The 21,081-nt window shown below is 41.7% G+C and overlaps 2 protein-coding genes across 5 annotated transcripts in view; one reads left to right on the top strand and one right to left on the bottom strand.

Moving 5' to 3' along the window:
* If (integrin subunit alpha inflated) overlaps nt 1-9,995 on the top strand; it is a 60,436-nt gene extending 50,441 nt beyond the window's left edge. Inside the window, exons 6-13 of the mRNA XM_076902747.1 lie at nt 1,671-1,719; nt 2,321-2,398; nt 3,611-3,786; nt 4,089-4,327; nt 4,550-5,165; nt 5,282-6,184; nt 6,298-8,241; nt 8,507-9,995. Coding sequence (XP_076758862.1) covers nt 1,671-1,719; nt 2,321-2,398; nt 3,611-3,786; nt 4,089-4,327; nt 4,550-5,165; nt 5,282-6,184; nt 6,298-8,241; nt 8,507-8,593 — 4,092 coding nt within the window. The 3' untranslated portion in view covers nt 8,594-9,995. The remainder of the gene's footprint in view (nt 1-1,670; nt 1,720-2,320; nt 2,399-3,610; nt 3,787-4,088; nt 4,328-4,549; nt 5,166-5,281; nt 6,185-6,297; nt 8,242-8,506) is intronic.
* A 1,340-nt stretch (nt 9,996-11,335) lies between these two features.
* Nucleotides 11,336-20,864, bottom strand: Pan2 (PAN2-PAN3 deadenylation complex catalytic subunit PAN2). 4 transcript variants are annotated; one of them, XM_076905640.1, is made up of 21 exons: nt 20,407-20,861; nt 19,637-19,824; nt 19,390-19,559; nt 19,201-19,321; nt 18,932-19,128; nt 18,643-18,856; nt 18,428-18,564; nt 18,189-18,335; nt 17,990-18,086; nt 16,242-16,475; nt 15,894-16,139; nt 15,534-15,780; nt 14,459-14,638; nt 13,922-14,088; nt 13,474-13,642; nt 12,882-13,395; nt 12,577-12,794; nt 12,388-12,517; nt 12,102-12,323; nt 11,761-12,022; nt 11,336-11,681 (listed from the first exon to the last, which is right to left on the bottom strand). In XM_076905640.1, the coding sequence occupies exons 1-21, from the start codon at nt 20,486-20,488 to the stop codon at nt 11,667-11,669; spliced, it is 3,957 nt and encodes a 1,318-aa protein (XP_076761755.1). In that variant the 5' UTR covers nt 20,489-20,861; the 3' UTR covers nt 11,336-11,666. The 4 variants fall into 4 exon arrangements, with proteins under 4 accessions (XP_076761755.1, XP_076761837.1, XP_076761912.1 ...); XM_076905722.1 differs by having other exon boundaries at nt 15,561-15,780; XM_076905797.1 differs by lacking the exon at nt 20,407-20,861 and adding an exon at nt 19,910-20,285 and having other exon boundaries at nt 19,637-19,826.
* Nucleotides 20,865-21,081: the final 217 nt, after the last annotated feature.

Genomic DNA, 21,081 nt, shown 5'->3' with positions numbered 1-21,081 from the left:
TAATCATTATTGGAATCATATAAACTGTGACAACATAAGACCAGAATACTTGTAAATATTTAAGATAGTCGATTCTTCTTCGCTTGTGTCAAATTAATTCCATTTTTCTCACGCGTGGCTGTCCGCCTAGCAGCAAGTAGTACGAGTCAACGCGTGTCGGACGAGAGTCCCCACTGTGTCGAACCGCATGGGAACGACCGACAGGCAGGTTCGACTGCCGTCGCAGAGGTATGCCAATGATTTCGAGTGGCACTCGAGTAACTCATGCATCGATTAAACCAGCCGCGTGAACGTGCCCAAAGGCCGTTGCTTTATCATCGACCCGCTGAATAGAGCGACACACGTTCACGATCCACGTTACGTGCCTTCGAATTTATCCGCCTCTCGCGACGATTACGTTTCCCTTCGAATCTCTTGCGAAGACCAAACCGCTTAAACGAGCGAACGGACTCATGCATGAACATAGATAGGCTTGCATAACGCGTTGCGTCCGTGGAGATGTTAAATTTAGATTACAAATCGATCTCTGAAGAACGATCATTGAATGGCGACGGTGGTACCGAGGGGAAACTGTTGACGCACAGTAGCTGCAAAAATGATTGCGCTAATATTCTCCAAGTGCACGCGTTTTAATCAAGTTACACGTTTCATTTTCGCAACAGCAAATTTTCGCAGTCACGCAGGATTGGCAAGATAAATAGGATACCGTAAATACTCGTATCCGCCGCATATCCTAATCGAGCTTAAATTTACAAACGGCGTCGAAGAAAAAGCAGAACTATTTAAAGGCTCCCCGTCACGTTCCGTCGAATCTCCACGCGGTATCTGCCGATTACATCAGAGACAGCCCAAACGCGTATGCGATCGCCGTTTGGCAAGCAACAACCGCGTTCCACTCATTTTTCCCTCGTGGCGAAGAAGCGGTCTCTCCGGCTGCGTTGCCAACGATCCCATACCGGTCGATCGGCGATTTTTCCGCAAACGGCCAAAGAGAGGATCGTCGCGTGGTGCACGGTGGATCGCGAAGGCCGCGAACCGCGAAACGGATATTAACATGCGTGACGCGAAACGGCGGCGCATAGACGCGCGGCTAGCATACGTACCAGCGGCTGATTTATAGCGTCTCGGGCCTGTGCGCGCTAGCCACGTCCCCTTATCTCTCCTATTATCTCCTGGATTCGAGAAAAATCGAACTTTCGTGGGTGCGTCCGTTTCCTGGTTGCATCGCCTGCGGCTAGGAAAAATTCTTCGAGCGATAATCGCGATCTCCATCCGCATCGCGTATTCTCTTCACCGATGGAGCTTTTAATTCTGCGCTCGACGACTTTTTTGGTCGGACGACGCTCCAACTCGAGACGATTTCGCGTGTAAATGAATTTATAGAAGAATTAACGTACGAAAGTGTTATATTTTGATATGTTATCTGTAACATCGTGGCGAGCGAGAGTCGTCGTTCGAACGCGAAAGGTTAACCGGCTGTTGAAATAAAATTATAATTACGCTGACCGTGTCGTGGAAAAGACGAAGAAATTTTAACAACGCGCGAATGATTTATGGATGAATGGGAATAAATTTCATCGATAAAAAGGGGCATCGCTAAAGTGCTTCCCGCCGTTAGTTATTTGACGTCGATTAATTGCTCTAATGGCGCACCTTTCTATTGGTTTCAGAACGGTGAGAGGCTCTTCATCGGGGCGCCAGGAAGTTGGTACTGGCAAGGTAAGGTATCCCGCTCGCTACACCGTTCCCAAAGTTTAATTCAGGTCGACGATTTCACAATCGATACCACGTAGAAACGCGACACCTTGCTCGACCGATAGATATGCACGTAAATCTTACTTCGGTTTCCGTCGAGTCGGGTATCAAGCATTCGAGGTAGCTGGAAACCTTGGCCAATGGAATTCCGAAAATGTTGCTGGGGACAACTTGTCGCAGTAAAAGATTCGTCCTTTATTTTAGAACTTTGTGTATCATAAACATGTTCGTTCATCGATGAATTGCAGCTTATCGCACACTTCGAAGGGCGAAGGCATAGGAACGGAAACCGTAATTCTAAGCAACGTACCCTCTAGATCCCCGCGAACCAATTGGGCTTTTAAATACCTCGACAAAAATTGCTATCGACCCAATTAAACCTTTTCCACCCACTAATCGGACGAATAGTCTGGCTGGGCCACTAGTAAATGAACGAACAAAACGGGGAGGCGTGCTTTCATAACACCTGGACTACGGAATAGCGAATAGAAACTACTTAGCGACTATCACCCCGGCTCTGTGGATCTTTAAAAGTGATTTAGCGGCTTTCGTTGAACGATTCCAGGTCAGATATATTCGATCAGCACCGATGTGAGGTTGATGTTCTTAGCTACGACGTTCACCTCCGAGCCAGCGACATCAGGTACTGCGTGTGTGCAGGTGTCCCTAACGAAAAGAAAGTTAAAGATGTGTCGTCGTTTCTAAAACCAGAACCCCTTCAACCCTTCCGTTTAAATACTAGCTAATCTTGCCGCTATTTTCTTAACAAAGTGTACCCTCATGCTCGAAGAGAATCGTTCACATTGGACCCCTCCAAAGTGCAAAACGTTTAGAGATGCGAACTTAAGAAATGACGAATATTTTCATCATTTTTTCTGGGCATCTCTAAACGTTTCGACAGCAGACAACAATTTACACGTTCACGACGTTCGAAATGAATTCGAAACAAGAGAGTACGCATTTTCATTCGCTTGGCAGTGGCCCACCCCAACCCCCTAAACAATTCTGAATAATTACACTGTTCATTACACTTACGGCTTTTACTCATGCGGATTCATCGCGATTAACCCGACACCCGTACAGAACTGTCACGCTCAAAAGTATCAGGAATGTGTATATCGAATAACGTCTGGAATGTTCGTGTCGACTTCTAACTTTTACATTTATCGAACATACCAGTTTCCTCAATTTCGAGATAGCATCGCTCGAAGACGCGTCGCGCGAGAGTTCGAACGAATTTTCCAGATGACTCGTTGAAATGGACAAAATAGGAGAGAATAAAAAATTGTAGAAAAATTATGAGTAGAATTTTGTACGCTTGACAGTTTTCGAGGCTCGCAACGCCTCTGACGCTCCACCCCCTCAGTGATTAATACACGATTGATGGTTACCACCGTGTGCTGCGATTACTTATTAATTACTGCCGGATCGGTCGTGAGCGGCAGTGTTTAATTGGTGCTGGCCCGCTTCGCGCTGCTTCGCCGTTGTAGCCTCGCAGCTGTAAAATAATAAAACAAAAACCAGCCTACAGTCAATGATAATACCTCCTAATCAGACTTAATAGAGAAACTGTTTAAGCGGTGCTATTTAGTTGCCTGGCGGCCGCCGCTGATAGAGCTGCAGTTAGAAGCGAAATTAATCGTTAAGACGCAGCTTGTCATTCACAAAACTCGTTCGTTACACTCACTGTCTTCTGACTACGATTTTTTTAAGGGAACCGCTTCTAGAAAATGAAACGCTTAGACTCGACCCTGTCAAATCGTAGTCAGGAAGCGAACGCGGTTGGGACAGCGTGTGTCTGTTATCGCGGGCGCAGGTTCGTGATTGACTCGACCGATTGCCGGTTGGTTTACAGGGCAAGCGTTTTCGCAGCCGTTGAAAAGCGGTGCGAGAATAATGTCGACGAAGGAGGGACCGGCCAGCGAGGACGATAGCTACATGGGTTACTCCGTCACGACCGGGGACTTTATTGGTAACGGTGACAGCGGCACGGCCGTCGGCGTGCCTCGTGGCTCCAATCTTCTCGGCAAAGTACGCTCATGAAATATTAACGTGGTAATTGTAAGGAGAGGAAGAAGTCCGGGATTAATCTTCGCTCGAAAGTATAACCCCCGTGAGAAATCGTTTCATCCAAGCTTTTACCAACCGAAACGTTCTAATTCAACGTCAGATGTTATCGATCTCGTAAAATCAACGAATCCCAGATTTCTTCTCTTTACAACTAGTAGAATTAGAAAGGAGAGAAAGCAACGAACGTCTGTTTCTCGAAGATACAAAGTTAGTTATAAAATAGGAATCTTCGATCGTCGAATTGATTAAAAATGTGATTGTAGGTTATTCTTTTCACCTCGAACATGAAAAACCCACGTAATCTAACTGGAGAACAAATGGGAGCTTATTTCGGTTACGCCATTGCTTCCGGTGATATCGACGGCGATGGTTTGGACGATCTTATAGTCGGCGCGCCGATGTACACGGTCCCAGAGAACTCGGAGATGTCCATCGAGACTGGAAGGGTGTACGTGATCTATCAAGGCGAAGGATCCGAGAAATTCCGTAAAGCTCATTACAGGTATTTACAATTCAATTTATTATCACCAGACATTGCCACCGTTTTACTATTTTACTAATAACTAACCAGACAATCATCCTTAAGAAGAATCGACTTCGATCGGTACTTTTGCACACCACTGTACCACCGATTCGTTCGTAGAGATCCTAAGGATCAGCACGAGAACTCGAGCACACGCGCAGATCGTTGAACTCTCGCTGATAATTGTTTATCGTTTCCCAGGGACGGGGAGAGTAATCGTGGACGATTTGGCCTGTCACTGGCCTCTCTCGGGGACATCGACCGTGACGGTTACGGCGATTTCGTGGTGGGCGCCCCTTACGGTGGCAGATACGGCCGTGGTGCCGTCTACGTCTATCGTGGCTCCCAAACCGGGGTGCTGGAGAAGTACTCGCAGGTGATAGACGCGGAGAGCCTCGACGTGCCGGTGTCCACCTTCGGATTTTCCGTGGCTGGTGGCCTCGACCTCGATGGAAATCGTTATCCGGACCTGGTGGTGGGCGCGTACGAGTCGAGCACCGCTGTATTCTTCAGAGCCCGGCCTGTCATCAAGATGGACTCGTACGTCTCGTTCGATATAGAATCGAAGTTGATCTCGTTGGAGGACAGGAATTGCACGCTGTCGGACATGAGCAGGGTCACTTGCTTCCTTCTGAGAGCTTGCCTGAAGTACAGCGGGGAGGGCGCCTTCTCGAGGCACAATTTTAACATCCAATACGTCTTGGACTCGAAGAAGACGAAGAATCCCAGGATGTTCTTTTTGGAATTGGAGGGAAGGAGCACGATGAATCGTACGATCACGGTGGAGAGGGACCAACAGTTCTGTCATACCGTTAAGGTTGGTACAAATGGATAAATTAAACGTTTTCTAATTTACAAATATATAAAATCCTCGAATCGCTTGCAAGTTATTCGTTTGACTCGATCAACGTCGTTTTTATTTTCCATCGACAGGTTTACGTGCCGTCCAACATTCGCGACAAGCTGACGTCCCTGGACGCCGAAATGCGGATGAGCCTCGAGGAGGAACGTCACGCGAATACCGGGCCACGCGACCCTAAACAATCCCTGCGACCAATTCTCGGCTCGACTACGTCCAGGAAGGACTCTCTGTCCATCAGGAAGAACTGCGGCCCCGACAACGTCTGCATACCGGATCTCCAGATGAAAGTGACGTCGAACGTGCACAAGTACCTGCTGGGATCCGGCGAGCGGCTGCAATTGAACATGTTCGTGCAGAACATGGGCGAGGACGCGTTCGAGGCGACGTACAACTTGAAACTACCCACCGGTATCGATTACGTCAAGGTGGAGAAGATCGAGACGATGGGGGTGCCCGTGCAATGCTCCGCGCCTAAACAGTCGAACAACAACACCCTCCGCTGCGACATCGGAAATCCGCTCCCCAAGAACGGTCTGGTCAACTTCAACGTGCTGCTGCAACCAGTTACGTCGCACGGGATGAAGCCGATCTACGAGCTGGAGATGAACGTGAACACGACCAATCCGGAGAACCCGTCGACCACGCAGGACAACGCGTACACTCTCAGGCTACCGATCTGGATTCAGACCGACCTGTACGTGGACGGCGAGAGCAAGCCAGCAGATCTGTATTACAATCCGGATAATTACACCAGCGACGCGAATGTTACCACGGAGTCGGAGTTTGGCCCGTCCATGACGCACAATTATACCATTCGGAACCAGGGACCGTCGAACGTCATCGAGGCGGAGGCATTCCTTTATTGGCCAGCGCAAACAATGGCTGGGGATACTCTGTTGTACTTGCTGGATCAACCTGAAACCTCTGGGCCCATCGTTTGCGAGACTGCCAACGCGAATTATCTTAGTCTGAAGGTACGTTTGATCGAGCATTACGCTTGAGTTAACAAGAAATTCAGATACAAATCGATCCTCGACTCTGATTATAGAATTATAAACGCTTTATGGAAATTTTACATTGGTTACAGTTGGACGAACGCAGAAGGGTATACACGGGTGTACCGAGAGTGATATTCGACGAGACCCAATCAGGCAGGACAATGAATGTCCAACGAGGATTCAGCACGGAGGAAGGAGACTCTCAGAAAGAAGAATCCGGGATCCACATCAGCAACAATTCCGACATTCAGATATCTCGCTCTTCTTTATCCTCCTCCTCTTCGTCGGAAACGACCAACAAGACAATTTACACGCACAACAACTCTGGCACCGGCACCCTGCATACCGGAGATCTAACATCCAACAACGGAGGCATCGTTTACGGGACGGTATCCGGTGGTTACGAGAACGAAGCTACTTTGGGCGGTGGTTTCCTGACCAGCGACAGCAACACCTTGAGCACAAGAGTTCCAGGCTTCGAGCAAAGCTACGTGACCACTGTCTCCAGAGGTCGCACGTTCGGTTCCGACGATACTTATCAGGAGTCGTTGAGCCAGCAAGAGGAACAGCGTAGACGCGAGCAAAAGGCTCGAGAGGAGGAGCATCACAGGAGGAAGGAACAGCTTGCAATCGAGCAACAACGGCGCGAAGAACAGGAACGCCTGGACTATCTGAGGAGACAAGAAGAAGAACGAAGGATAGCGCAGAGCGAAGAATCGAGGAGACAGCAAATCGAGGAGCAAAGAAATATAGCCGAGGAGCGGAGGAGACAGTTGGAAGAACGGAGAAGATTCGAAGAAGAGGAGCTACGGAGGCAACAGTTGGAGGAACGAAGAAGACAGGAGGAAGAACAGAGGCGCCACAGCAGCTCTTCTGGAGAACATCGCGTGATAGGCGGCGGCGGTTTGATCACTGGCGATCGGGTGGAAACTGTCGACGGTGGACAGTTCGGATTCCAGTTGCGTAACGTCAGCTCTGTACAAGAATTGGAACGATTGTTCACATCGTTGACGAAATCAACGACCGGCTACGAACTGTACAACAGACACGGCAAGCACTACGTTCAATTTATGGGGCGGTTCAGGAATTCCGCTGATAAAAAGGAATATATAGAATTCCAGGACGGTTCTATATTCGCTCTTCAAGATCGCTTTGGCAAACAGAGCTACGTGACGAGCACTAGCGAGCCTCGAGACAGCAGATACTTGAGAATGGAGGGTGAACTTCTGATTGATACGAACGGAAGAATGTTGGTGCTGTTGAAAGACGGTCGTAGATTCCCTTTGCAGGGCTCTTTCACTTACACCGAAGAACGAACTTACACTCTGGGTCCCGATTCTGGTCACCAAGAAAGTGAAATCAACAGCGACTACAACTCGAACAGTTACGGAAGATCGTGGAACGAAGAATCGAGCCAAACCGGTGGCGTGGAAAGGGAATACGAGTCCTCGTACTCCAGCACTCACGAGGAAAGGAAAACGGAGGACAGAAGGGTGACAAGCAAGGTCTACGGCAGAGACAACCGTGAGGTAGCCGAGGAGAGTACCTCGACCAGGATTCCAAACTCGAGCGAGCGCTCGAGGTTCAAACGAGAGAGCGATATGGTTGAAGTTAAGGACTTCAAAAAGTTCGAGGCGCTTCATCACAGAAGACCTCGAGAGCTGGAGAAGAAGCCTGTTACCGATTGCCCTTCTCAGATCGCCAAATGCGTTATGCTTAAGTGCGTTTTGGGCCCCCTGAAGAAGGACCAGGAAGTCTGGATCGGAGCTAGGTACAGAGTGGACGCGAGGACTCTGCAGAAGGTGGTGCTACGGGAAAAAGTGAAAGTCTCGACGAAATTGGTCGCGCGAGTCACCAAGCAACCGTTCATAGGGACGCCCGCCGAAGTGGTGAGCAAGAGCCACGAAGTTGAAACAAACATCGAGCCGAGCATAAAACCGCCTGTTCCGGATGTTGTTCCGCTCTGGGTCGTGGTGCTGTCCGCATGCGCTGGAACGATCATCCTGCTGTTGCTTATTTTCCTCCTCTACAAGGTTTGTTTGCGCTAAATTACGGGCCATAGGTTTGCGTAAGATGGTGTACTCGACGAGGATATTGCAGTTTGTTTGTTGATACATCGCCTCGAAGATTGTAGTTACACGTTACATATTTCTTCTAATATGTCTTCGTAAAAACCAGCTAAGATTTTTTTATCACTATTTTTCGGAAAACATTGCACGAGTACATTATCTTTGGCAAATACTTATCGTTAAGAAGAAAATGCTTGAATGTCGATAACACCTTTTATTCTTTCAACAGTGCGGATTCTTCAAGAGGAACAGACCGTCCGACGCACCAGAGAGGCAACCATTGAGTAGGAACGGCTACCAGGGTGACGATCACTGAAAAACGAACCAAGGGTCGATCAGTGTGGCACATCCTCGAAACTTATCGAACGATCTTAACGAACGAGCCAGGAAATGCCTTATTCCTCCTCGTAACTCGCGAGAGAACGGAACTCACGCACAGAATGAATTTGAATTCGTTCCGTTTTTAATACAGTTCCGTAGTGAGCAACGAGGTTAATTATTGTAATTAACCGAATCACGAGTGCCTTTATCTCCAGGCCAGAACGAGGGAAACTGTTCGAGTGAATAACGTTACCTAAAAAAGGTCCTGGAGCGATTCTTTTCTACTGCCACTGAATACTCCTTCCAAACTCGATCATGCAAGTTTCTAGTCAGGAGACGTTTTTTTTTTTCATTTCTTTTAATTATTATTATTATTTTTATTGCGTTTTTTTAACTGCACGCAATTTCTTAAGCCGCCCTTACGTCGACAGCTACGAGCGAATTGCTGCGGAGGCTGAAGAAATGGTCTGGAGAAATGTTCTGTTATTTAAACGACGAAGAACCGATTGTACTTTTTCTAACTCCGTTCGTAATTATTTATTGCAATTATTTAACACTATGACGATCGATTAGCGGCGCAAGTAACTTTCACCAGTGACTAGCTACTTCTTTTTTGTCAACAATAAGGAAAATATGATTTTTACTATGTATATTGTTGATGTATATATATGTAGAAATAATTTAAGAAGCAATACGACAAGAGAGAGCTGAATATTAGCCAACTGCTTGCAACAATACATTTATTTGGGAATACTTAACCTAGGAGTAATAGTAAAAAACTACACGAATCGACCATTAACAGTCGTCATGGTGTTAAGCGCAAAATTGATTTTTCACAATTTTTAAAGACAAAGTCAAAGGGGAACCGACTTTCTATCGATTGGTTGGACTTCTGCAAACGATAATTACGTCTTGAAACTGAAGCAATTGTAGAATGGAAATGTCTGATTTTGTACTGTAAATATACGACGATATATTTTTACAGTTTTCTTCGATGGAACGTTCAGAAGAAAATCGTCATCTCTGTTTCCAATCAGAGAGACGTTCGATCGCGAAACGCGTCGATTCATTTTATTGGTTCTTGAAAGGAGCACGAACATAGGAGATTTCAATTATTTATTAAAATTTCTATACTATATAACACGTAAGTATATGTAATGTATGAGCGTCGTAATATGAAACTGAGGTTTGCCCTCGGCTGTATGTGTGTACAATTTTGTAAATTATTAATTGTATTACTAAAACAACATTTAGAGAGAAACGAGCTAACGCAAATTAATAATTGTGTAGAGAGCAAACGAATCCCGTGGAAAACGGGAGAGTAGGAACTGACTTGTACATACAGACTTAAGATGTAATGTTAAAAGAAAAAAAAATATATATGTAATATTATTAATTATTAAGGGTGTGGCGCTTCATTTTTAGATACGACTGAAGACGTCACGTGTATCGATCTTTAATTCTTTAAGCGTTAATTTGGTAAGAAGGACCCAGAGGGGATTAATTTTTCATACAATCGTTTATTAGAAAAATCACAATGACGTAACATTAGTAGACATAAAACAAATGCATGATTACCATTAACATCGTATTCCAGTGTTCCCTCTACGACAGCTGTACGGATCGTATATTTTCAGATTGGAATTAAATTGTCAAGTTACGTCGCGCATCAGTGATAAGAAAATCGTTCCGGATATAAAAAAATATATGTTTCGATAATCTCGTTTCGTTTGATAAATTTTCGACAATATTCTTCCACTCTCTCTCTCTTTCTCTCTCTTTCTTTTGCTCGCCCATTGTTTTACTTTTCATTGTCATTGATAAAATGTATATAAAAATAATCTATGAAAGTACACTCTCATTTTGTAAAATATGCTACCGTATTACATTTACAAACGCTTTTTTTCTTTTTTTTTTCTTTTGCTTTCCTTGCGCGCCTCGAGAACTCCGAAGTAGAAAAGGACTTTTAGAAAAATTTCTGGTTCTTTTAATGATTCGATTTTTGCAATCGAGTGAAAATGACTTTTACGAAGATTCGTGAGACGAACTGAAATCGATCACGGGAACGTAGTAAATATCATAAAAATTAGCATTCATAAATTTTTCGTTCTCTCTCTTCTTTTCTTCTTTTTTCGAATGAACTGTCATTGAACAAAATGTTACAAAAAAAATCGATACTTTAGAAAAAACTACATATAAAAAAGAAAGAAATCATAAATATATCCCGCTCCAAAATTATTACTAAAAAACACTAATCGTTAATTATGTACACGTACTACTAACGTACTGCCAAGTAAAGTGTACGTGCGTCATCCTCCGGATAACTTAAGGCAATTACTTGACAAACGAAAGATTCAAGTTCGAATCTTTCGAATCGCAGTCTTAGCCAATCCTCCAAATCTTATCCGCCAATTCTTTTCTTCTACAAGTACATATTATTTTGGCTTATATGATGTAAAATAAATATATTCGACATATACATAGTCAAGCAGGATGGAGTCGATACTGCTCTCTAATACACTAATGAAGTACCGAAGAATATGTATGTACGAAATATTTTAATTTAAAAATAAAAAATACTTTAATTTTCCTGGAATATACCTACGAAAAATATATTCCCGAGACTGTTTTTGCATATTAATAACTACTGCCCCCTTCGCAGTAGCCAGGAAATTTCGTTCTCTTCGAACCTTTCGCTTGTCAATTTACCCCAGATTTTCTGAGTTTGCACGATTCAACAACACCACGGATCGATTTCGTGAAGATAAAATAATAAACACCCTGAATGACAATGTGTAATTGTACCCGTAATCATTAAAACTCACCACATTATCACCATACCTATCCATTGGAATTCCTCTAGATTCTACGCACGAATGATTGGACTTCTTTCTTCTTCAAACAGGAGAAGCGTATGATTTTGTCGCAAGGCGGAAGAATAAAAGATGTCTCCCAAAGTGTAGCCGTTAATCGATTTAAGGCTGTACTTTCGAAGTCATCGTCTAAACTTCATTGTCGTTGCATGACGTGACTAAATCATGTACTTCCTCCTGAGGATTATCCTCGTATCAGCTGTCCGGAACCTGAAGGCAAACAAGTTAATTGCTCTCTTATTGCATTCGTCATTACATTTAATATAAAATAGTTAACGATTCTACTTACTTTCCACTGCAATTGATTGCCAACGTTGTAAAGTTCCTTTAACGATTCAGCCAAGGTTCCAGAGCTCTCTAAATCTTTGTACTTGCGGTACAATTCCAGCGCAGCTCTGGCGTCCTCGGTGGAATCGTGCGTTTCCGACTGAATTTTCTTGCCCAGGAAGTGCCACGTAAGAAAGCGCAGTGATACCATACGATGATGTGGTAAGTGAAAAAGTAACACAGTGTCTACGATTTGTTCCGGTGGTACGACCAAATTAATTACTCTGTAAACGTCAAAGAAGAATATACGCAAGGTGAATATATGCGACACAAGGGATTAAGTTGTAAAAACTGAATAGTCACCTGAAATCATTCTTCAGACCGTGACCAACGAACATGATCCCATTATCGACGAGAAATCGTAATTTCTGGTACGTTGATTTCAGAGTAGTCAAGTGTTTGCTACTGAAATTTGCATCCAAGTCGCCGGGCTGAATTCCACTGAATTTTGTTAGATAGTCTACCACTTGTTCTTGAGTGCTTATGTAATCATCTATAAAAGGAGTTCCTTCCAGAGGACCTTGACTGTTTAAAAAATGAGAATTTTATAACGGAAATGTATCTTTGAATATAACAATTGCATACGTACCCACGTATACATGTTATACGTGCAACAGACATGTGACTCGGTTTTATGGTAGACATTTTTCCATCGCTGCGGAGTTCAGATTCTTCTTGATTTAGTGTTACGAATTCTGCATCGATTCCAACCAATTCTCCTAAAAAACCGATTTTAACATTACTACCTTTACTTAAAAATCTATCATACTACATATACCTTTTTTCGGCATTTCATCCGATGTCAATGGGGTAAACGTAATACCCCTTGTTCCTCCGCTACGAGCAACGCATTTGTCTTCTCCAAATACATCATAGGTTAGGGGGCTGATAAATGGCGCTGGTTGGGGTGCTGGTACAGCCGTATAGTGGAGAACGCATGGGACTTTCCAGTCGAGATTGAACCAAACCGCTTCTTGCGGCGTTACCGCGGATATACTGGACCAAACATGATATATTCCATATCAAATTACAACGCAGTACTCCATAAATATTAACAATGAGTTGTTTTATGAGATTACATACCAGAAATCATTAAAAATGTACCACTGGGACACAGCGCTGCCAGCGAATCGTTCGTGATAGTTTGGTCCAACTCGCAGCAATGCAACAATATTTCTCCTATCTTCGTTATTTTTGTCATCGATATAACAAACGACCGCACTAAGGCTGTACTGAATTTTGTTAACCGTATCTGTATTCTGATCCACTTTGTTCTCCTTTCTTGCGTCCTCGTAATCAGAATTTACATGATTCTCAGCTGATTTCTCGACGGGATTCTTTTCAGAAACCTCTGACTCCTGTAGCTTCACATCACCCTGCCCGTTTTCTACTACGACCTCTTCGGTCGATTTATTACTTTCGTTTAAGTCGTTCTTTGAACTGCCAATTTTCTCCACGGACAATTCACCACTGCTACTTAACGAGATCTCGATATTGTGCGGAATCCACGAATGGGAGTAGTACAAATGGCTAGGTGGTGTTGCAACAGGTGTTGAAGTTGTTGTGGGTGGCGTCACTGGCGGCGTAGTTAAGTTTTCTAAGAAAAGAAAGTGTTACTTTCCTAGTTAATTAGTAAGTCAAGATATACTTAAATGCACGAGGTAGAATATGGTACCTGGATCTCTACCAATGTGTCTGAATCTACAGCCAATTCGAGTGCAATTGTTACCGTATCTGCATGGTTTCACAGTAACGGGGACGGGACTCGAAGACGGGCTGTTCTCTTTGCCACTTAGTATTTTTTGAACCACTATGTCCATCTGTGCTTGCCAGAATGATTTATCCTATGTAACGAATTTTCAATATTATAAATTACTGTGGTATTTCCTATGTTTGCAGTTTATGAGGCGCAATCATGAAGAGAAAAAAAGAAGAGAATACTAGATTTCCAATAATTCGATTATTCCGCAATACAAAGTAAACGTATAAAATAATTAACAAGTGCTGCATTTTTAACTATAATATCGTAAAATTCGCAAAAGATTAAGAATGCATGCTTATGACTGCCCCCAGTTGAAACTGCCGTTTTATGCGATGTACGTATGAATTTGTGTTCGATGTACCTGTTGTGTATCTAAACCACAGTTCAGTGCCAATATTTGAGGTAGTTTAGTCAACTGTCGAGATTGGAGAGTGGGTGTAAATTTCTGACAATTGTCACACCATGCAGGTGTAATTTTCTCGGGTCTTAAACTGCGGGCAAGAACACTCGTAAACGGAACTTCCTCTGCTACAAAGGATGAAAATTCATTCGTTTCAATCGGATACACAGATGAGTGTTAACAATAACTGATGCGTACAACAGTGTTGGGTGTTATTCGAATAACGAACAACATTATACTCGTTGAAAGAATTAAAAGAACAATTCGTATCTATTTAACGTTTCCGTTATGCGTTATTCAAAATAATTTTTCTCCAAACACTGATATGTATATCGAACACATACGTATTATTTAACCCTTTGGAACATAGTGATTTTATCATGTGAATATTTATTTGGACTATTGCTAAACTTTCGCTCAATACGCACGAGAATAATGTTTTTATTAAGATTCTACGATAAAAGTACTATGCTCCAAGGCATTAAAGAGCTGGCTTACAAGGATGTGTTAATTCCGGATAAACTAAGTTGCACAGCAACATGATGGAATGTTTCGTAGCTTCTTGCCCACATTTGAGACAGCGATGTATGTGCATTTGTTCGGATCCAAATAGACGACTGACTTCTGTCTCCTCGTCTCGTACCTCATTTTCTTCGATAGACTTTTTGTTGTTTTTATCTATCCGTGATGAATATACGTGTAAGTATTCTTGAGTAATAAGCTTTCATTACAGTTTTATATGTAAACGCGACTGATTATACTGTTAATAAGAAATATTTGATTAAACAAAAAATATACTCTCTCGTGAGTATATATTGTCTACTAGCATCCTAGTAAATAAGATATTTTTTGGAGGAATGTTAATTGTAGCGGCAATGTATTATTATTTCAACTTATTATTGGTGAAGTATGGTTAGTAGTTATGTTAAATTTCTGTTACTAAAAGTTTGAAGGTATATTAAAAGTATATTTAATCTTTAGTCCTAAAGTTACTATTAATAAATTGATGTATTTAAACCATATCTGAGCGATCCTTTCCTCGAAAAATATAACAGATTTATTAGAAATTAGGGCATTGCCGTTACAAACGGAACTTTTACAAATAGGCCATGCATTCGCGGAAAGTAATGTCTTCTTCCCTATAAAAAAAGACAAAAAATAAGTTAAACGAAGTAAAAAAAGAAAAATTGGTCAAACAATAAATCGGGAAGAAATATATATGTATAAACATAGGATATCTCGAAAGGAAAATGAACTATCAATCGAAGTATACCAAGAGTACAAAACGGCTAATCCTTTGCGGTTCAAAAAAGTTCAAACGAGGATGTACTTTTCACTTTGTACATTCCCGAATTATTTTCGTTCAATTAAGGACGATTGACTGATTTTTATTCTAAAAAAAAAAAAAAAAAAACAAACAATACACTTTACAAGGATATTGGTTTGAACCATAAAGGCTGAAAAAAATATCTAAAAAAAACAGTAAAACTAAATGCGTCAAACAATCACATACAAAATGAAAAATAAACACAAAAAGTGCCCAATGAGAAGGATACACGTGAATTGTGTTTACCTTTCGATGTGATCCACATATATTTACCATCCTCCTCTTGCTTCCTCCTTTTTTTTCTTTCCTCGTCGTGACTTCTATAACGAGAACCAATGTCCTGCAAAATACTAGGAAAATCCTGTTCATTGTAAACGAAAGGCGGACATTTTGGTCCTGACTTAAGTCGAGCAGCCTCCTCTTCCTCTTGTTGCCGTTTTCTTGTCTCCAGAATTTCATAATGGATCTGGTGCAGTATAAACCTATTCCAACTCTGTAAGAAGATTCAATGATTCTACCTATGTTATTGTAAGTTCTGGTTAGCAATGCAGGATATCCTGGAAATGAAAAAAACTTTGAGCAAGTTCATTGTACTCGCAAGCATACCTGTATCAGTCGAATTAAGTTAGTCTTCCTCTTCGCTTCAGGATGGAGATCACTTAGTATAAGTCCCAAGGCTGCCGCCTCTGGGACTGTTCTGAAAGCTCGTAGAAAATTGGCAGCCTGGCAAGGCAGACCCCGCGATGTGTCCAACATGTGAAACAAGAATCCTAGCTCGCACGAAAGGCAGAATTCTCTTTGGCATGAGTGAGACAGCAACGCTATTCTCACGGGTTCGCAATAGTAAAGTAGCTGAAAGAAACACGTTACAGATAGATATGGGTGAATTCGTTTTTCCGAAAGAAGACAATACGTTCCTCGGAGTCTCAATCGTGCCATCGTATACCCACTTACCTGTAACATAGCGTTACAATAGCTGTTGGGAAGCGTGGCTTCGAGGCCGCAGAAGCTGGTGCGATTGTACTGATCGAAATCGAACTCATCGTAACCGAGACGTGAATATTTCACCTCGATTTTACGATAACGTTTAGGTATGGCCACAAAGGTGCCGTCGTCTGTTTTAGACCGTGAGTCCCCCGCGAAAAGCTTTGCGACTACGCCCCGCCGTTTTTCCAAATTGTAAGGTATCTGCAAAAGAGGTATTATTTATTTTTCTTTCATTATTTTTTCTTCTCTTTTTTGGGATAGTCCATTAACGCGATTTATGCGTGAGTGAATATTACGTTACACGTAGAATTCGATGTGAATTGTGGGAACACGATTTGGATCGTGAAAAAATAAATAATACCTATTGAATACGCGTGGGACCAAGCCAATAAGTTAGGCTTACGTGTGTGTCTTACAACCTTTATTTTCACTCAAATACAACTTCGATTATTACATTCTTGAAGAAATATATTCTATATAGGCACTAGGTGTACTAAAACTATTAACTCTTGAACACAAAAAGTCGTTAAACAAGGAACAACCATCTGAACGAAATGCATCGATTATAAACGCATTATGTTTCAACGCGAAATCAAAGGCAGTAAACAGTTTCTTTTCTTTCTTTTTCTTATAAATGTTTATATATATTATAGTAAGAATCTACATCATACTTTAACTAATGAAAATAATGAGATCAATTAAATAAATATATGTATATATGTAACATTATATATTTGATTCTTTTTTTTAAATATTTCTTTTTTTTAAACACAACGATATGATTATAATTAAGGAGTATACTAACTTAAAAACGAAAATAAAGCACTTGAATATCATATCGGTACACACGTTAAGTATTCTAGTTAGGTCTTTTCCTCTTGTATACCTTATTGCAGAGAAAACTATTGAAATACTGTTGACTAGCTTATGAAAATATATCACGATTTGTTTTCTTTAACATTGTTCATGGACTACAGTATTTATCACCAATCGTTATCAGTCTTAAATCGCATTATATCATCATTGTTCGATTCTCCTAGAAAATTAAAAGCTTCGATCATATCGATCTCTTTCCTTACAATATATTGTTCCAATTGATTGTATCAGTTTATAGACAAAAACTATACCATCGAAGCTACTGAATATATATCACGAAATCACTAGTGAAATATACCTTTTAGGTAATCAATGCAATTAATATTGTCCACATAATTGATTCCATTAATAGCATGCCACGTATAACTAACGTACATAATCGTAATTAATTACAACTGTGTACTCCATACAAGGCAAACAAATCAATATTCTTCAGGAACGATTTAAACTATTTATACAAAAGTTAAAGGAAAATCGATTGCTCACAACGTTCAACAGCGATAATCCGTTGTGTTTTATCACTTCACGCTGATTCGATCAACAGTAAGCAAGTTAACTCTTCCCGAGCGTTTCAAGGCTGTATTCGCAATTGAATCGGGTTAAAAAGAAGGAAGACTAAGTTACGTTGATATTAACATAAATAAGGATATATCGATTCGAATGGCAGTAGCTCGGAAAAAGTTTAACTTTAAAAGTGATATAATTAATTTTTACATAATCTCAGTGGATAATCATGGGAGACACTTGATAAAAGGAAATAGGAATTTAGGATCTTAGGAGAGCTTTAGGAGTGTCGGAGAAGAATATTGTAGAAGAGTGGGAGAATATTGTTTCCTCACTTGATTTCGGCGAAATGCCTGAGGATTTGAGGCATAACCTATAGTTCCTTGCATCTTCATTGTACGCAATATTTCAGGATCGATCGATGGTGTTTTCCTAGAAGAACATACAAAAAAAGTTTCCAATCAATTACCCATTAATTAACGATTCATTTTGTATGAATTTCCTGATCAACTGTAAATTATTCATATTACATACCTATAAACTTTTTTTAAGTATTCCTCTGGCCAATCACTCAACAATGGATGTCCAGTATAAACAATTGGTATTGTACTTAATGGTGTAACATCGTCGTCAATTGATATAGATTGAATCGATTCAACTGGATCAGCAAATTCTGTTGGCCTGTGTAAATGGAAGTGGAAACGTCTGTTTATTTTTTTTTTACCTTGACCGATTAACAACGATTATCTTTATAATTTAATACATTTACTAACCGAGAAAACGTATTAAATTGAGGCTCAGGTGTATTCGTAGACATTAGGTGTATAGAGCCTGCTGAATCTCCAAAGCATAGACACTGAGATGTAGAAGACACATCAAATGATAATATCATCGCCCCACCAGTTGCAACCTGTTAATACAAGAAAATTTGTGCACACAAACGTAATTGAGAACGATATTTATGGTAAATATCGCATGCGAGATTTACCTGATACAAACATGTCATAGCTGGCTGTACATTGGCATAAATAGTATCAAGAAGTTGCATTTGTCCCAACGGAGATACAACAGCCAAACGGCTGGAGTAACTGGGTAGGAACTTCAATAGAAGGGGATATACTAAAGTTGTAACAGGACTTAATGCTCTCATTTGTCTCAAGTCGTATGCCATTAAGAATCGATCCACCGATAGACCCTGACGACTAAAACCAGACACACAATTAATTGAAATTATACATCATATCTGTAAGTTAGCCCTTCAATGATAATGCTGTTACCTATTACTAAAACCGCAAGTAACAAGGTAATTTCCTTGAACATCAAAATCACTAAGTGAACCACTATGGGTATCAAAAGTATGCTCTATCGATAATGTATTTGGATCCCTGAGATCAATTCTTCCAGCAGGATTACCACAGCATATAAGTCTGCTATGCTGTCTTAAAATTGCACAACCATTTTCACCTACATGAACCTAGAAGTAGAAGACGATATCGATGCACGTATAGATAATTATGCCGTCCTATCGATATGTTGGCAAACTTACTAGTCCAGTCTCTTTTCCTCTAGTAAGATTAAAATCAACTATTTTCTCTTGATGTCCCCCCATTAGTAATCTTGTTGGTGAGATTTGAAGCATGCATTGCATGTCTATCATATTTGACGACCTACAATATTATTTGTTTCATAGAATAAATGTTCCGTCACAATTACAAGTATCACAAAATTAACGTACATGTGCGTAAATATTGGTATGCCTCGTCTTAACTGACATCTTAATAAACTTTGCGTCAAGATCAAAATCCCCTCATCTAACGGATGAATGTGTCGTACTTCTTGCGTGGCATGAACTTGAAACGATGTGTACTTTTGTAAACCAGCTGCATAATAAGATGTCACATGACCCTACAAAGCAATTTAGTAAATCCAAGTGAAAGCTGATAATTAATTAACAGCAGCCATAGCGATAAGTCATGCGATACCCCTTGATTCCCCATCCACATGAGCTCTTCGACATTATCGAAAGTAGCAGTGGAAACTCCAAACCTATCCCCCCCATCAGCAAGCAAGGTACGAGTTTCATGAAATTCAGCCCCGGCAAAGTCTTCTCCAAATTGTTCAGCTGCAGGTACATATTCATCACCAGGTAAAACATAATTTGATTCCTCCCCTGTAATGAGAGATGACGAAAAAAAATTGACAAAGACCAATCCCTAATGCTTTCTAATATATCAATCCGACAGGCGAACATAACTTGCGATAACATTTTTAGCATCGAGTATAGGTTATCGATAATTAATGTCAACAATCTTTATCATTGTTTCCGATAGCACTATGATATTGCATGCTCGAACGAGTTTCAACGTCTCGAAACAGCAACGTCACAGTTGATCAGCATCGTGGAGTCTAACCCAATGAATTTTGCAAGATCGTTCGCAGTTGAACAGCTGATCGAAACTATACAAGGCAGCACGGTTCGAAAACAACGGAAGGAGTGGGAGCAGCCAATAACGGTTCATTGAATTGCCGGACAGGAGTTAACGAGACAAAAGATATCGTGCTGTACTAACGGCTAGTAGGACACCAGATCGCGCACCATGATTCGAGCAACGAATGTCACGGAACGAAGGTTTCGCGCCTTTACGAGGCCTTCGAATCTCTCATCGAGGGAGTCATTTGAATGCGACGGAGCGCGTTTTCGCGCCTCCGAGAGGAAAGCGGGGCGTTAAAATGAGTTGCGAGGAGTACTTACAAAGCAGATCTTGCTCGTCACCGCCACTATCAGCCGTGGCCTCTACGGACGGGTCGTAGTGGCCCAAAACCGGGTAGTCCATAATATTCCCGTCTTTTCTCAGACCGTTCGTTTTTCAAGCATGGACTTTTTCCCGTTAGCACGGAAACAGCCGTGGAATCGCCGTCTCAATGATCGTTCTCTTTTCATAGCACACTTCCGCGAGCGAGCACGCACACGCACGCACGCACGCACCTTAGTCGCCTTGGCAACTGTGCAACAAGCGATACACTTACTGACGAATATTCACTGTTCCCTCCCTATTGCACGAGCCAGACGACGAAAATTATGAACATCGTAACACTTCTTGTACTCCTTCACCACGATACGTAGACCGACCCGTTTATTGAGGTACCTTTAATTCATGATTCCACTTTTCTGCGCGTTTCATCCGTCTAAGGTTGTACGACGGCCTTGAAGGTGGCGACACCTGCTGCTTCGCGCGTCAAATAGCAGTAACGCCAATGGCAAGGACGCGAAAATCACTAGATTCGAACCTTTAGTTGCCATATAAAATGGAGCGAGGATACAAAGCTGCGGCGGGATTTGAAAGAAAATTACGTTTCGATGACTTAGAAATTGATTAGACTGCGAGGAAATCACACGGAGTTCAAGTATGCTCAATGTTTCATACAT

Source organism: Xylocopa sonorina, chromosome 1, assembly GCF_050948175.1.
Source record: "Xylocopa sonorina isolate GNS202 chromosome 1, iyXylSono1_principal, whole genome shotgun sequence".
Classification (NCBI taxonomy): Eukaryota; Metazoa; Arthropoda; class Insecta; order Hymenoptera; family Apidae; genus Xylocopa; species Xylocopa sonorina.
The sequence above is the reverse complement of the archived record's forward strand: the minus strand, read 5'-3'. Positions and strand labels throughout refer to the sequence as shown.